Source organism: Amblyraja radiata, chromosome 4 (genome assembly GCF_010909765.2).
Source record: "Amblyraja radiata isolate CabotCenter1 chromosome 4, sAmbRad1.1.pri, whole genome shotgun sequence".
Taxonomy (NCBI): domain Eukaryota; kingdom Metazoa; phylum Chordata; class Chondrichthyes; order Rajiformes; family Rajidae; genus Amblyraja; species Amblyraja radiata.
In genome coordinates this window covers 106,478,863-106,495,901 of record NC_045959.1, presented here as the reverse complement: position 1 = coordinate 106,495,901, position 17,039 = coordinate 106,478,863, and the positions used below count along the sequence as shown (strand labels likewise).

At 38.9% G+C, this 17,039-nt stretch overlaps 1 protein-coding gene across 4 annotated transcripts in view; it reads left to right on the top strand.

Moving 5' to 3' along the window:
* Positions 1-16,758, top strand: part of wwp1 (WW domain containing E3 ubiquitin protein ligase 1) — a 62,345-nt gene extending 45,587 nt beyond the window's left edge. For all 4 annotated transcript variants that reach the window (XM_033020188.1, XM_033020187.1, XM_033020186.1 and 1 more), the window contains 8 exons: positions 298-457; positions 2,765-2,898; positions 4,722-4,862; positions 6,543-6,663; positions 7,769-7,873; positions 9,509-9,605; positions 11,009-11,081; positions 15,085-16,758. In XM_033020188.1, coding sequence (XP_032876079.1) covers positions 298-457; positions 2,765-2,898; positions 4,722-4,862; positions 6,543-6,663; positions 7,769-7,873; positions 9,509-9,605; positions 11,009-11,081; positions 15,085-15,184 — 931 coding nt within the window. In that variant the 3' untranslated portion in view covers positions 15,185-16,758. The remainder of the gene's footprint in view (positions 1-297; positions 458-2,764; positions 2,899-4,721; positions 4,863-6,542; positions 6,664-7,768; positions 7,874-9,508; positions 9,606-11,008; positions 11,082-15,084) is intronic.
* Positions 16,759-17,039: the final 281 nt, after the last annotated feature.

Genomic DNA, 17,039 nt, shown 5'->3' with positions numbered 1-17,039 from the left:
GCCGCTTTGAGTCTTTTCTGTATCAAATGGCGAAGTGCAGATCATTTACATTTAATTTAAGGATTTTACCAAAATATATTAAATACTGTATTTTAAAAGCTGCATGTTTGAACCTGAAATAAGTTAATAATCTTGTAATTTGAGGATTTTTCAAGCTCTCATCCATCCAACCTCATCCTTGTGGAGTAGAATATGCATTTGAGCAATAAAGAAATGGAATATTGGCAGACTCTATTTTTAAATAAGCAAGCTGTTGGTGACACCAATTAAATGTGATATTTAATTTTCTTATTGCAGGGAATGGTTCTTTCTACTGTCACATGAAGTGTTAAATCCAATGTATTGTCTTTTTGAATATGCTGGGAAGAGTAACTATTGTTTGCAAATAAATCCAGCATCCACGATTAATCCAGATCACCTGTCCTATTTTTGTTTTATTGGACGATTTATTGCAATGGTGAGTACAGCATTTTTCAATCAGTTGAACTGTTAAGATGTAAACAAAATAATTAATTGTTTATGTACTAAATCCATGTCCCTGGGAGCTGCCATTTTGAAAGGCGGATAAATCAAATCAGTAGATATTTTTAATGCAGAGATTGGCAGATTCTTGGTTGGTACGGGTGTCAGGAGTTATGGGGAGAAGGCAGGTGAATGGGGTTAGGAGGGAGAGATAGATCGGCCATGATTGAATGGCGGAGTAGACTTGATCGGCACGAATGGCCTAATTCTGCTCGTAGAACTTATGAACATAAATCTAAAATTAAAGCTGTTTTGAAATATAATTTGCACTGCACTATTTGATATTCAAATAGATTAAACACCTGGCACTGGTAAGGACACTTGTTCTTCTTTCCATGCGCAGCTTGCAATTATAGGTTGCATGAATGCAGAAAATGAGCAAAGGCAAATTATGTGTTGAGAACACTATGAGTACTGGTCCATAAACAATGGTTCTGCCTGCCCTCTACTGGTTAAATAGTGTGATATCAAAAAGGGAAATGACTGTGGAATCTGCAACTTGTTTGGCATTGAAATGCAAGACTTTAAAGCTCAGCATACAGGAACACTCACTTCATTATTTTCCCAATTGATGATCCCAAGCATATTATCATTGAAGAGGTTTGCAGGATGGCTAGATGACTAATTACAGGTTTAAAGGCATATGGGTTAAACGCAAACAGGTGGGACAACTAGCTGGGACATGTTGGTCGGTGCGAGCATGTTGGGCCGAAGGGCCTGTTTCCACACTGTACCACTCTATGACTCGCTGGAAAAGCAACCAATGGTCAGTGGCAGAAAGCATTTAATTTAGTGTACTTGTAACTTAAACTTGAACAAGCTATAAATATAATCTAAACTGATTAAACCCATTGGCATTTAATAAGTGTGTTTCGAAAGTGCTGTGGGTTGAATTGTTGTCCAAAAGTGGTTGAACTTTTACATGCGTAATAGGATGTAAGTCTATGAGCAACATCAATGACACTTCCCCTGCATCCTTGAACATCACCTATTCCTTTTCTCCAGAGATGCTGTCAGTCCCGCTGAATTACTCTAGCTTTTTTTTTGTCTATCCTCGGTTTAAACGAGCATCTGCAGTTCCTTCCCACACATAAATACTGTAGAGCGCTGACTTAGGTAAAATCAAGCAGTTATTTTGGAAAAGGTCAGAGGTAAAAATGTTCAACCTATTGGCATTATTTCTAAAATTGTGAATCATTAGTAAAAAAATAAATGTATTGAACAGGGTTAATAAAATGGTTGTTTTGCATTCATAGTTTCAGTGATCAAGGTTGACATTAAATATTCCTGAATCCTTTATTTTTAAATGAGCTAGGCAGGAGGGATAAGTTCGATAATAATGATTCAATCAACACTACATAGAAGACCTTGGGTCAGAAAATCAAGATGTAAAATCAGTTTGGGTGAAACTAAGAAATAAGAAGGGACTGAGTCAATGGAATGCAGTTAAGATAGTTTTCTAGATCAACAGACTAAGGAACTGCTATTTTAGATCTAGTTATGCGCCATGAAATAAGGTTGGTTAAAACCCTAGGGTTATTGCAAGCACAAGCTGGCCCAGTGGCCCAGCAGGTTATGCTGCTGTCTCACAGCTCCCAGATTTCATGGTGACCAGTCTGCTACAGTCTGTGTGGAGTTTGCACATTCTTCCTATGACAGTGTGGGTTTCCTACAGATGTTCTTTTTTTTTCGTTCCACGTCCCAACGACATAGAAGTTGCTAAATTAATTGGCAATTAGGCGGTATGGTGGCGCAGCGGTAGAGTTGTTGCCTTACAGTTCCAGAGACTCAGGTTCGATCCTGACTACCGGTGCTGTCTATACGGAGTTAGTACGATCTCCCCATGACATGCGTGGGTGTTCTCTGAGATCTTTGGTTTCCTCCCACACTCCAAAGCCTACAGGTTTGTTAATTGGCTTGGTATGATTATAAATTGTCCGTAGTGTGTGTAGGGTAGTGTTAATGTGCCGGTTCGTTAGTTAATGTGAATTCGATGGGTCTGTTTCCGCGCTGTATCTCCAAACTGAACTAAACTAAATTGTAAATAATCCCGAGTGAAGGCATCCAGTGGGAGAATGCCAGAGGTGTTAACAGGTGTATGAGAGAGAATGGGTGACAAGGAAATTGGTAGATTGGTTTAATCGTGTCACATACACCAATATACAGTGAAAAACATTGCTTTGCCTCCAATTAGTATATGTTCTTTATTGAACAATTTACAGCAATATTGTATTTTTTGTAGGCTCTTTTCCATGGAAAATTTATTGACACTGGATTCTCACTGCCATTCTACAAACGTATGTTGAACAAGAAGCTCACGATTAAGGATCTGGAATCAATTGATCCCGAGTTCTACAATTCCCTTATCTGGATTAGGTAGGCATTTCATATTAGGCTTTCTGTAATTTTACCTTGTAAGTGGATAGGTGCCAATCAATCTAGACTTAATTTCAACTCTCACATTGATATTGGGTGGAGTTTAACAGATTGGAAATTTGAATTGATTAAAGTGAAAACCCAAACATGCTGATGAAGTTCTGATCCAGGGACATTCTGGACTTCTAGACTTTGATGGGATGTTTTGCAAAAGAGACGTGTATTTCTTTTTTTTCTGCACCTCTGAATGCAGCCAGAGTCTAGGCTTCCAATCGTACCTGGCATTGTAGACAAGGTCTGGGAAATGGCCACCAGGAGAACAGGAATGGGAATGTGCATTATCCTAGCCTAAATGTAATAGCTTTTTCCTCCCAATATTTAAGATTTTTGTTAATTTGTAGCTAATTTACGAAAGTAAAAAGCTGTGTATTGCTGGCTTGATTGCTGGCTTTATATAGCCCAAAATGGCATAATCCACATTCGTTCAAGTTTGATTCAAAATGTCCATGATCCTCAACCATGGTTTAAAGTTAAGTCTTATGCTCATCTCACCACAAATGCCTAAATCAATAAGTTGATGTTGACTTTATGTTAATGGTGACCAAAGAGAGTCTACAAATTGGCATGTTTTGAAAGATTTTGCATATTCAAAAGTAATTAATTTTTAACTAACTACCTAATGTGCACCATTGGAAGTAATAAATTGGCTTTTTTAAGCAGAGTGTAGTTTTTTTATTTTTATGGTTATATTTGTGATCGCTCTATGTTTTGCTATAATACTAAAACTGCATCAGGATCTCTCGGTCATATTCAATGAATGTAACTAGTTGTGCGGACTTATTGTTGGTTGAAGGAAAATTTAATTCATGTTTTGGGTCCATTACTGTTCATCAGGACCAACATTAATGAAATGTTTTATTCTGAAACATGATTTAAATCAGTATCCATGTCAGAAGCAATTCAGTAAAAACACACAATTCTAAATTGTGTGCTTATAACTAAATTTCCCCCGAAGTGTATATTTAGAATTACCCATTGGTCTATAGAATTCATTATTTTTCACCTTGAACTGCTTGGAGAAGATATTTTAAAATACTGATAGGAACTAACAATGATTTCTGGTGAAATTTTACGTTTCTTCTGCAGATTAAATGTAGTAATAAACATTAAATGCTACAAACCGAGTGGGAAACCACACTGGTTTCAACTGGAACAGGCATAAATGAATCACTGGATTTTGGGTTATAACATTTCAGACAAATGTATAATTTTTTACATTGTTTACATAAGTTTTCTCTTCGAACCATGGAAAATAATTTAGGGTGCACTTGCTACTTTTCTTATGAGCCCGTTTAACTATTTGATGGCAGTTATAATTAAAAGTCACGAGTGTTTAATTTGCATATGTTGCGAAACAGAAGAATGAAATTCTTACATGTAGCCTCATTCAATGGATTACATAATCAACAATTTTTTTTTAAAGTTCAATGAATTAAAAACCCCAATACTAGTGCCAAACAAAACAAACGCCCGAAGTCCGTAGTGTAACCAAGACAGTTTGTAGTTTAGTGGTATTTGTAGTGTTCAATACCAGGATGGTCGCTGGGAAGAAGCTATTCCTGAACCTGGAGATCATGGAGTACTTTTATTCCTGAAATCAGTTGACTTTTCATGATCTATATGAGTCAGGACATCACCTAGTAAACAGTTGGAGAAAGACGAACAACAGAATCTTAGAGGGTTGATATTATAATGGCAAATAATATCTCATTCACAGATAAGTGCATCAATGTTTCATACCACTAACAAATCGTTTCTTATAGGGATAACAATATAGAGGAATGTGGCCTGGAAATGTATTTTGCTGTTGATATGGAAATTTTAGGAAAAGTTACCTCTCATGAACTGAAGCCAGGAGGATCAAACATCTTGGTGACAGAGGAAAATAAAGAAGAATACATTGGGTAAGAATATTTTTTTTAACCCAAAATTCATCAGTTATAATGTGTTCAAATCATAGTCTGTGTGCAGTTTCAATTAGTTTATCCATTCTAACTATAATTAGTGTGAAATTGCCTCTGTTTCTATCATATTGTAATTTCATACTTCCACCTGCCTCAGAATAAACAGACATACCTTTAGAATGTAGATGGGGCGAAGTTTTTTTAGCCAGTAGGTGGTGAATCATTGCCACAGACGGCGGTGGAGGCCAAGCCACTGGGTACTTTTAAAGCGGAGATTGCTGGATTCTTGATCAGTGAAGGCATCAAAAATTACAGGGAGAAGACAGGAGAATGGGTTGAGAGGGAAAGATAGATCCGCTGGGATCGAATGGCGGAGCAGGCTCGATGGACCTTTATGGACTCGATAAACATTATTCCCTTATCATGTATCTGTACACTGTGAATGGCTCAACTATAATCATGTATTGTCTTTCCGCTGACTCATTAGCAAACAAAAGCTTTTCACTGTACCTTGGTACATGTGACAATAAACTTAAACTGAGCTGAAATTGGTATGAGTCAATATCGTTGTAAATTATATCAAATGTATATGATATCAAATCTTTGTAAATTATGGTCCATTAAGAATTCAACAATTCCCCTATGGATAAATTATTTAAGACTTATTTATTTGTATAAAGGATAGGGACATTGGTGATTAAACCAGAAGGTATTGCTTATTCCTTTCTAATTGCACCTAAATGTAATGACTTACCGATCTGTTTCAAAAGGCATACTCTGTGTCTGGTGTCACCCAGTGGTCAGATATAAAAAGGACAGGAATTTCCTTCTCCAGAGAACATTAGGTTTCTACTTTTCGGCTGCTTTCTAGTCACCATTACAGATCATATATTTTTAATTCCAATTACATGTTAGTTAACCAAATTTAAATTTCCCAGCTGCCAAAGTGGGATTTGAAATTCTGTCTCCTGATTAACAGTGCAGGTACTGACACACTTAGTTTGCTAACCACTATGTATACAGAGTATTTTGAGTACACGGGTAAAGCTGTATTCTGTAACAAACAAAATATCGGGGAGTGATTTCCCGTGTGAATAAGCTGAATGATATTTCGTGCCAACAGAAAGTGACTGGAAATTAATGATGGGACCCGACTGTCTGCTTAATCCAGCCATTTTATTTACTATTGTTCTTGAGTTTTCTAGTCGTGCTGATCTCTTCCAGATATTGCCATTCGCCTACTGCATTTGGTACAGTCAGAATTCACATGCTGCTTCATTTGATCCTGACATATCTCGCAGTGTGCAATTTACATTGATTCAGTGTTAATCATGGTAGCACAGCAGTAGAGTTGCTACCTTACAGCCAGAGACCCAGGTTCAATCCCGACTACGGGTGCCGTCTGTACGGAGTTTGTACGTTCTCCCCGTGACCACGTGGGTTTTCTCCCAAGATCTTTCTCCCACACTCCAAAGACGTACAGGTTTGTAGGTTAATTGGCTTCCTATAAATGTAAATTGTCCTTAGTGTGTGTGGGATAGTGTAAGTGTGCAGGGATCGCTGGTTGGCGCGGACTGAGTGGGCCAAAAGGCCTGTTTCCAGGCTGTATCTCTAGACTAAACTAAACTTAAAAAAGTGTTCTTTACGCAATGACTTGAAATTATGACCTCTGCATTACAGTCTCATGGCGGAATGGCGGTTCACTCGTGGGGTGGAAGAACAGACCAGAGCTTTCTTGGATGGCTTCAATGAGGTTGTACCTCTACAGTGGCTCCAGTATTTTGATGAAAAGGAGCTGGAGGTGAGTTTGTTACCCTTCCTATTTAAAGTTTTATTGTTTGGAGAAAATAAGTTAATTGAAAACTAATGAAACTTTTCAAGTTGATAGAATATTACTTTCTCTTGCACATTGCTCACCTTGTTTTTGAGTAAATAAATTACTGATGTTAATTTATGATGTAAAATATAATTTTAATGCAAATATTTAAAATCTAGGGTCAGTAGAATCATAGAATAATAACATGGAATAATCTTGAATATGACCAAGATGGCGTCAAGTTGGGAAAAGGGGAAGTACAACGGGATCTGGGGGTCCTTGTACATCATGAAAGTAAGCATGCAGGTACAGCAGGCAGTGAAGAAAACAAATGGCATGTTGGCCTTTATAACAAGAGTAATTGAATATAGGAGCAAAGAGGTCCTTCTGCAGTTGTACAGAGCCATAGTGGGACCACACCTGGAGTATTGTGTGCAGTTTTGGTCCCCTAATTTGAGGAAGGATATTCTTGCTATTGAGGGAGTGCAGCATAGGTTTACAAGGTTAATTCCCGGGATGGCGGGACTGTCATATGCTGAGAGAATGGAGCAGCTGGGCTTGTGCACTCTGGAGTTTAGAAGGATGAGAGGGTATCTCATTGAAACATATAAGATTGTTAAGGGCTTGGACACGCTAGAGGCAGGAAACATGTTCCCGATGTTGGGGGAGTCCAGAACCAAGGGCCACGGTTTAAGAATAAGGAGTAAGCCATTTAGAACGGAGACGGGGGAAACACGTTTTCTCACAGAGAGTGGTGAGTCTGTGGAATTCTCTGCCTCAGAGGGCGGTGAAGGCAGGTTCTCTGGATGCTTTCAAGAGAGAGCTAGATGGGGCTCTTAAAAATAGCGGAGTCAGGGAATAAGGGGAGAAGGCAGGAACGGGGTACTGATTGGGGATGATCAGCCATGATCACATTGAATGGCGGTGCTGGCTCAAAGGGCCAAATGGCCGACTCCTGCACCTATTGTCTATTGTCTACTGTCCAATGTTTAAACACATTTCTGAAATAATTAATTAACACTGTGGGCTTGCTCGTTGAAACTGATCATTGCAGTTACCTATTAAAGCCTCACTGTCTCTGTCTGTACAGGTTATGCTCTGTGGTATGCAGGAAGTCGATCTTACAGATTGGCAAAGGAACACAGTCTACCGCCATTACACAAGAAACAGTAAACAAATCATTTGGTTCTGGCAGGTATGAATCATTGAATTCCCCCCCCCCCCTCAAACAAAGACATCTATTCTAAGCTTGCTAGTTATATTATCATTCAAAACATAGACACAAAAAGCTGGAGTAACTCAGCGGGACAGGCAGCATCTCTGGAGAGAAGGAATGGGTGACGTGACGTCACCCATTCCTTCTCTCCAGAGATGCTGCCTGTCCCGCTGAGTTACTCCAGCTTTTTGTGTCTCTTCAGTGTAAACCAGCATCTGCAGTTCCTTCTTTCACATGTTGTTATAACTCTAAATGTAGTTAATTGCCTGTACATGGTGGTTTAGAGGAGGTGAAATTCTGGAATGAATACTCTTTCATTTTGTCTTTCTTTAATGTCTTTTGAATCATTATTTTAAATCCCCCATCAAAAACAGTGCTTAGATGTTGGATTAGATTCTGCATTTCAATCTATTCAAGTATCATGCATTGTTATGAATGATATATCTGTCTATTTCCCTGAGCCCATATTGCACAAGAATCATGTTTTGTTGTGACTGCAATTGTGGATTAAACCAGACCAACTATATGCTGGTCATGGTCTGCACAGACATTGTGGGGTGAAGGGCCTGTTCCTGTGCTGAACTATTCCATGTTCACCAGGGTTTTGTAAGGCTAAACCATAGCCAGTACTCTGTTTTTCAGTCCTTGTCATATAACACATTCTTTTAGCAGTTTTAATTATATACTGGGTGGGTCCATAACAATTTAATGATCTCACCAAGCCTCTTTCGAGTTCCACTATTGCTAGTATTTAATTCCTCAAAAAATAGTCAACTTCTCTCCTTTTCAGAACCAAAGTGGATGATCTGGCTTTTGTCTGGGTAACTCATCTGTTCAGACTTTAACAAAAATGGTGTCATACAAACACTGTTTACGTTGCTGCCTAATTTTATGCCATCAGCATATGTGAATATGCAGCTTTCTAACCCACCATCTCTTTAAGTAGTGACAAGATTAGGTAACATTACTTATATGTCATGTTTTAAATTCTCAATTCAGGAAATGAAAAATGAACCAGATAAATGCCCTGAAAGATTTTGTGCTAAAATTAATTTGAGAAATCCTAAAGTATACCTCAATTATGCAAATCAAATTATTTCAAACATTTTTAATGTGGTTATGGTTAAGTTGAGAGTAGCTTTGAGATTCAACCAGGAGTCAGTCAGGTCAACTGAATGTAAAAAGATCTGCATAAATGACTGAGTACAATAATATTTTAACAGCCTGGGGAATAAATGTAATTTGATCTCTTTGACACTCTTTATTCAAGTTGTACATTCAATTTGTATTAAAACAAAACATTTTAGTGTGAACCTAAATCTAATTTACAATTACATGCCCCAATTTATTGATAGAAATAAAGGGAGGCATCATTCTAAAGATAGACACAAAATTCAGCAGGTCAGGCAGCATCTCTGAAAAGGAATAGGTGACGTTACAAATCAATGTATATGGATATAAGGTACTGCAGATCACATATCTCTTGATACGCTTAATAACCAAAAATGACCAGTCTTAAGAGGGATTAGATCCTTCATTTTGGCATTGAATTTCATATTTTATATTATTTTGTATCATGTTGCCTTTGATGAATTTGAATTTATTTTTTTCTAGTTTGTGAAGGAGATGGACAATGAGGTGCGTTTACGATTGATGCAGTTTGTCACTGGTACCTGCCGTTTACCATTGGGAGGATTTGCTGAGTTACTAGGTAGACAACAATATTGCAGCTTCTACAACTGTACTGATTAGATACAAATAATGTGGATGCTTCTTCAAGTTGAACAGTTTAATGCTTAGAATATTATTGCAGATGCTTCCCATCAGATCATATGGAAACATAAACAATAATGAACAAAGGCTGTGTACATAATGTTATTTTCTAAACTCTGTTTTTGTTTTCTTCCCTTTAACATACAAGTTGCATGATTAAATCGGGTTTCTTTTTTAACGTGGAAGAACTCTGATATAGAGGCGCATTGCTACATTTCTCTGCTACTCTGAGAATAATTTTTATTTAAATTTGTTACTTTTACAATGTACTTAATCTCCATCTAATTAGTTTGCCTATATCTTTGTTGCTCCATAAACTGTCATTATAGGGTGCATAAGAGCCACCAAAGTTGATTTGTCCAGTTTTAGTTTAGTTTAGATTTATAGCGTGGAAACAGGCTCTTCGGCCCACTGATTCCACTCTGACCAACGATCACCCACCCGTACACCAGTTCTAGTCTGCACACTAGCGACAATTTGCATAAGCCAATTAAACCTAAAGCCTGCATGTCCTTGGCATGTGGGAGCAAAGTGGAGCACCTGGAGAAAACCTACACAATCACAGGAAAAAGATCCAAACTCTGTACAGACAGCGCCCGTAGTCAGAATTGCACCCTGGACTCTGGCGCTGACTCCAACCATTGCATCCCAAAAGTTTTTGACGTGTTTCTAGCAAAGTACTGAAAATAAGAGCATGGGTACGAATATAGTCAATTTGGTACGAAGTGCGATGAACAAATTAATATGAAAATAAAGGACTAGGATAATGAGAGAATAATAATTAATTTCAAAGCTTTCAACACATATTCTGCCATTTTGATGAATGAACTCAAGAGCTGGGTGGAGAGTTGGGCTGTGGAAAGGGGTTGCACTGGTTGGTTGCACTGAATCAAATACTTGCTAGACAAGTAGAGCACCTAGCAGACAAAGAAGTGAAGGATCTAGAGTCTCATGCAGTCGACGTTAATTATTCACTTCAGCAGCTTAGAAAATCACTCATTTCTCCACCACTGTCTTCTTGAGGGTAACTAATGATGCACCATTAATATCTGTCTTATGAGCCAGCCCTCAAAATCCCAAGAATGAATGTGATAATTAACAGAGAAACAGTCATTAATAAAGAGTCTGCTAAATTATAGACCACTTTCCACAATGACTTGTGGTGTGGTGCTGTGAAATATTCGTACCTTCTAATAAATATATTAAATATACTAAATAAATTAACTGACTTGCTCACTTGTAGGACCGTTTGTACATATTTAACCTTGCATGAGAGTATAACCTGTTTTGAAGAAGCATTGTAGTTGATTAACCTGGGAAAATAATTGATATTTTCCACAGGGAGTAATGGGCCGCAAAAGTTTTGCATTGAAAAGGTTGGTAAAGAAACATGGCTGCCCAGAAGTCACACTTGGTGAGTAAAATATCAATGCATTAGTGTTTATTTGCAGTAGGAATGCTGCGGTTTTATATCTATTACCTATGCAATGCCTTTGGTATTTTATCTCCACATAACCCAGTCTGCCTAGGAGTTCTATTCCGGTTTAGTTTAGAGATACAGTGTGGAAACAGGTCCTTCGGCCCAACAGGTCCACACCCATTAGAAACATAGAAAATAAATGCTGGAGTAGGCTGTTCGGCCCTTCGAGCCAGCACCTCCATTCAATATAATCATGGCTGATCATCCAAAATTAGTACCCAGTTCCTGCTTTCTCCCCATATCCCTTGATTCCATCATCCCTAACAGCTGCAGTATATCTAAATCTCTCTTGAATATATCCCGTGAATTGGCCTTCACTGCCTTCTGTGGCATAGAATTCCACAGATTCACAACTCTCTGGGTGAAAAAGTTGTTCCTCATCTCAATCCTAAATGGCCCACCCTTTATTCTCAAACTGTGACACCTGGTTCTGGACTCCCCCAATATCGGGAACATTTTTCCTGCATCTAGCCGGTCCACTCCCTTAAAAATGTTATGTACTTCTATAAGATCCTCCCATCCTTCTAAATTCCAGTGAATATAAGCCCTGTCGATCCATTCTTTCATATGTCAGTCCCGCCATCCCGGGAATTAATCTGGTGAACCTACGCTGCACTCCCTCAATAGCAGGAATGTCCTTCCTCAAATTACCAAACCCACACAATACTCTCGGTGTGATCTCGCCAGTGCCCTGTACAACTGCAGTAGGACCTCCTTGCTCCTATACTCAAATCCTCTTGCTAAGAAGGCCAACGTGCCATTTGCTATCTTCACTAACACATCACATTAACACTACGCAACACACACTAGGGACAATTTTACATTTATAGCCAGCCAATTAACCTCAAAACCTGTACATCTTTGGAGTGTCAGAGAAAACCCACGCAGGTCACGGGTGAATGTACAATCTCCGTATAGACAAGCACCGGTGGTCGGGATCGAACCAGGATCCCTGGCACTGTAAGGCAGTAGCCCTACCGCTACGTCACTGTGTGGCCGTATTATCCCCCTCAATGTCTCACTATTCCCGGCAGGTCATAGATAGGACTGTTCGGTACTTTTGTAACTTTGTCGGCACCAAAATGTGTACTGTCTAGGTTGTATGCAAAACAAAGCATTTCACTGTACCTAAGTACATGTGACAATAAAGTATATCTATCTAAATTTGCCACTACATTTATAGTGTAGTGATTCTGATTAGATCTGGCTACTCGGAACTCAATTCATGAGTCACCATGGGGCACTTTAATCTGGAAATACACATCCTTCCACTCTCAAGTCACTTGGGCCACTGATGAACAGTTTCAGACTTGTGCAAAAATAAGGTGCACACCTGGTGAAGTTGCAACAGAGAAATACGTGCATATGAAGCAGAAAAAGCTGCATGCACAAGACACATCTGATCAATCCCAATTTTAACAATTCACATCCGACCTCGATCTTAACATACTGTATTCCACCTGAATAATGCCGATTGTTTGAATAGCAAGCAAAGGCAGGAGACTTCAAAAACGTCCACATCCTCAGTTATCGTAAAGTTCATCGCATGAATACCAGAGCAGATTAAGGCATTTGTAACCATCTTTAGCCAAAAAAGCCAGTGGATAAGAGCCCATCTGAAGAAGGGTCTCTTCGTAACATCACATATTCCTTTTCTCCAGAGATGCTACTTGACCCGCTGAGTTACTCCAGCTTTATGTGTCTATTGGGCCTGTCCCACTTTGGCGATTTATTTGGCGACTCTCATAGTCGAATATCCGGCGACTGGACCCCCCCCCCCCCACGACAACATCTACGACAATGTCTACAACAACCTACCACCTAATCGATGTCAAGCTACCGACAACCGGCGACACATTAGGATGTCCACCTACGACCACACCTGCGACAACCTACGTCCACCCACGACAAGCTACGACTCTGTCGGCGACAACTTAAGACAATTCAGTCGCCAGTACCTGTCGCCGGTTGACGTAGGTTGACATGCGTAGTCACCAATGGAATTCACAGAAGTCAGCACCGGCGACAACCTATGACAGCATCTACGTCAGGAGAAGTCAAGCTACGCTCATTGGCGTCAAGCCAACTGTCGTCTGAAAACTTTTGAACATTTCAAAATCCAGCGGCGACCAAAAAACGCTACGATTCTTTGGGCAACTGAGGAGACTACTCACGACCATACAGGCGACACCTCAGCGACCATGTGACGACAGCCTAGTCGCCTAAAAAATCACCTAAGTGGGACAGACCTTTTTCTTTGAGCCAATGGATAATCCATCTTCACTTTCTTCTGAGGTTCCTGCCACCACCAAACCCGGTGTTCTTATGCTGGGATTCAACAGAGGCTATGGAACCAGACATCATGCCATAATCCTGAAGGTTTTAATTGGTCATATCCTGATCCATGCTGTTTCATTTTAATCTACCCATTAGTGCAAAACTGCCTGGGAACGTCACAGAGAACATGAAGAATCCAATCATGTTAATTATCACCTTGTCAGTGTTTTCGTTTATCAGATTGCCTACATAAGGTGTTGTGTAATCAGCGATATCAAGCAACTTGGTTTTCACCCACTTTGTCCAGGACTTCATGATTGTCTTGGTCATTCTGCAGCCCTTCTACTACCTGCATGACGCGTCAGGAATGTGATGAAATGCATTCACGCCTGGATAAGAGTGACTCCAATGATACAAGGCACAGAGCATCCAACTTGCTTGACACTCCATTCAAATGAGTCATAGTCGTACAGCGTGAAAATATGCCCTTCGGCCCAACTTGCCCTCACCGACCAACATGTCCCATCCACACTAGCCCTACCTGCCTGTGTTTGGCACATATCCCTCTAAACTGATCCGATCCATGTACCTGTCTAATTGTTTCTTAAACGTTGCGATAGTCCATGCCTCAACATCCTCCTGTGGCAGCTCGTTCCATACTTCCTCCACCACGTCTGTGTTGTGACTGCAATGTGCACCAGCTACACACTGTAGACCACGCTTCTCTTTGCAGGCATAAGGGGCAAAGTTTATTTTCCCCAAAGTTTGAGCCAGCACTTGACTCAATAAGGCACCAAGGTAAAATTGAAACAGGTGCTAGTTGAGGAATTATGTTCCATTAGTTGGATTCACACCGTGCACAATGGAATATAATGGTAGTTTCTGGGGCTGCGTTGTCTACCATCTGTAAAATGCACCATAATTATGTGCCTATGCCACTCTAAAAGCATCGCCCAAACACCCACTAAAGGCGAGCAGCACACAGGGGTATCACCAGCCACCGATTTCCGAAGTCACAGTCCATCGTAACTTGGAAATATATATCCAAATCCAGGAACTTACTCCACAGCGATACGACGGGAGTACCTTCACTTGAGAAACTCCACCACTTCAGGAAGACAACTCCCTACCACCTCCAAGGACATTTAGGCTGGACTTGCTCTCAAATACAAATCATTATTTTTCATCCAAAGTGAAGAGAAAATATTTTACATACAACTGCAGTTAGAAACAAAGAAAATAGGTGCAGGGATAGGCCATTCGGATCCTAAGAGCTAAATCTAACTCTCTTGAAAACATCCAGTGAACTGGCCTCCACTGCCTTATGTGGCAGGGAATCCCACAGATTCACAACTCTCTGGGTGAAAAAGTTTTTTCTCAGTCCTAAATGGCCTATCCCTTATTCTTAAACTGTGACTCCTGGTTCTGGACTCCCCCAACATCGGGAACATTTTCCTGCATTAGTTAGTTACATCAGTTAATATTAGTTACATTAAAATAAAGCTTCAGAGTCATAATGTTCATCTAATGTTTAGAGAAGGGAACCTGTTGGAGTATCAATGCTCATCCTGGAGTACAAATTATCTGAAATGTATTTAGGACATCTGCAAGTGTTTAAATTGAGCCAAATAATCATTGATGTATGTGTATTCTTCAACAGCTTTAACCGCTTGGATTTGCCACCTTATAAAAGTTATGAACAATTAAAAGAGAAGCTGCTTTTTGCAATCGAAGAGACTGAAGGATTTGGACAAGAATAGTTGCTTCACATAATCTTGATACTAAGAGATGGCATCGCAATGTTCACTTGCTCCGATCTCCAATCATTTACAGTTGCACAGTTGTCTATTTGTATGTAAGCTATTTGCCCAGAGAAATAATTTACTCCTGGAATTCTATAAAGTTGACTTGCTTTTCTTCCAGTCTTTATGCAAATTGTCTCGACCATACATAGTATTTTACATACTTGCATTTTCCCTTAGAAAAAATGTCTTGGGAGAAGAGAGTTTGGCTGATTTCTGAAATATAGTGATTTTTTTTTAAAGATATCGGAAACAGCTGAAATATTAATGGCTCTAGTTTTATAGAGCTTATACTAGGTGATCTGGTAGGTGTGTGCTATTAGGCCCCGTTAGTGCAACTTGCATCTTCCAGAAGAAAACATGCCCTGTGGGTCAGTTTCCACTGATCGATCGATTCTGTCAGGGTTACTTCTTGCATGGCTGTCACTGAACTATTTAAGGCTTATGCCAAACACTGTCAAATATCTAGATTTAATGCTGCTGGCTTGTGAGATCATAGAATGTGTAAATGCTGACAAGAGGTTTTTCTTTACTTTCTTGATGTTATTGCTGTTTATGTCTTGTGTATAGTATACTGAAATAAAGAAAAGCAGAGGGACTGGGTAGTACCCCAAAAATACTAATGTTATTTTATATACAAGAAGCTAATGTGGACGATTTTCACAATGTAATTATGCAAAATATTACCTCTGCTGCTTTTACGTTCAGTCTTTTAGAAGAGTTACGTTTATCAATCAGGAATAAAAATAAATCAATTAAGTTTTGCACATTTGTAAGGAATGTTGTGTAATTAGTTTTCCCATGGCAATGGTATACATCCTGTATTTGTGTAAATTACATTATGCATAGGTTTATTTCCTTTTCTGGCTTTGAAATATAATTTCTAATAGGCCTTCAACCTCTGAGAAATATCAAGTGATTTATTTTTTAAATTCAGAAGTTTCAAAAACATGTAATAAAACATTTAAAATAGTTTCATCAGTATTGAGGGCATTTAGTTAATGACATGTAACAAAAATCTATTTAAAAATAATTGTGAATTATTGAACTGCAACTTCTAACACGCTGTGCTTCCTTGCAGTGACTGGGGAGATATAGACATTTGAAATGTAACATTTGTAATGCTTTAAATTTAAACATTGTAAATTCCATTAAAGTTTTTAATTTGTAAAAGTTTTGTAAAACCTCGAGTTTGGTCAGTTTTTGCTACTGTTTTTTTAATGGTGTAATATACCCCCCCCCCAAACAAAAGCAACTTAGAAACTGACCACTTCTGTACTTCAGATAGTATATACCGTCAGTGCGATATCAAGATTAGCACCGAACCTTCAATCTTCTGTCAGGGACATGAAAATCTCAAATTTTATCTATAATAATTATGTTAAAAAAAAATTTCAAAAGATCAAAATAAAATCAGATGACTATTTTATCTTCTCAGTTATTTTAGTTGTAAATGGGAGGCTTGTAGAATACAAAATGTTGTGAATAATTAAAAACAATGTATAAATGTAGAATGGTGGATTAACAGTTAATGGGCTTGCAGGCGACTCACATTGTTTTGTCATTTTGGATTTAATAGAATTTTTCTTCTTGGAAACCTGAATATTCAAAGAGTTTCTCTGCACCACAAGAAATAGATAATATGATATTCTTAAGGGTTAAGATTATCATATTATCATGTTTTAGCATGCAACATCAACACCATTTAATCTGAAGTCTGAAAAAGGGTCCCAATCCAAAACGCCACCTATCCTTGTTACCCAGGGATGCTGCCTGGCCCGCTGAGTTACTCCAGCACTTTGTCTTTTTTTGT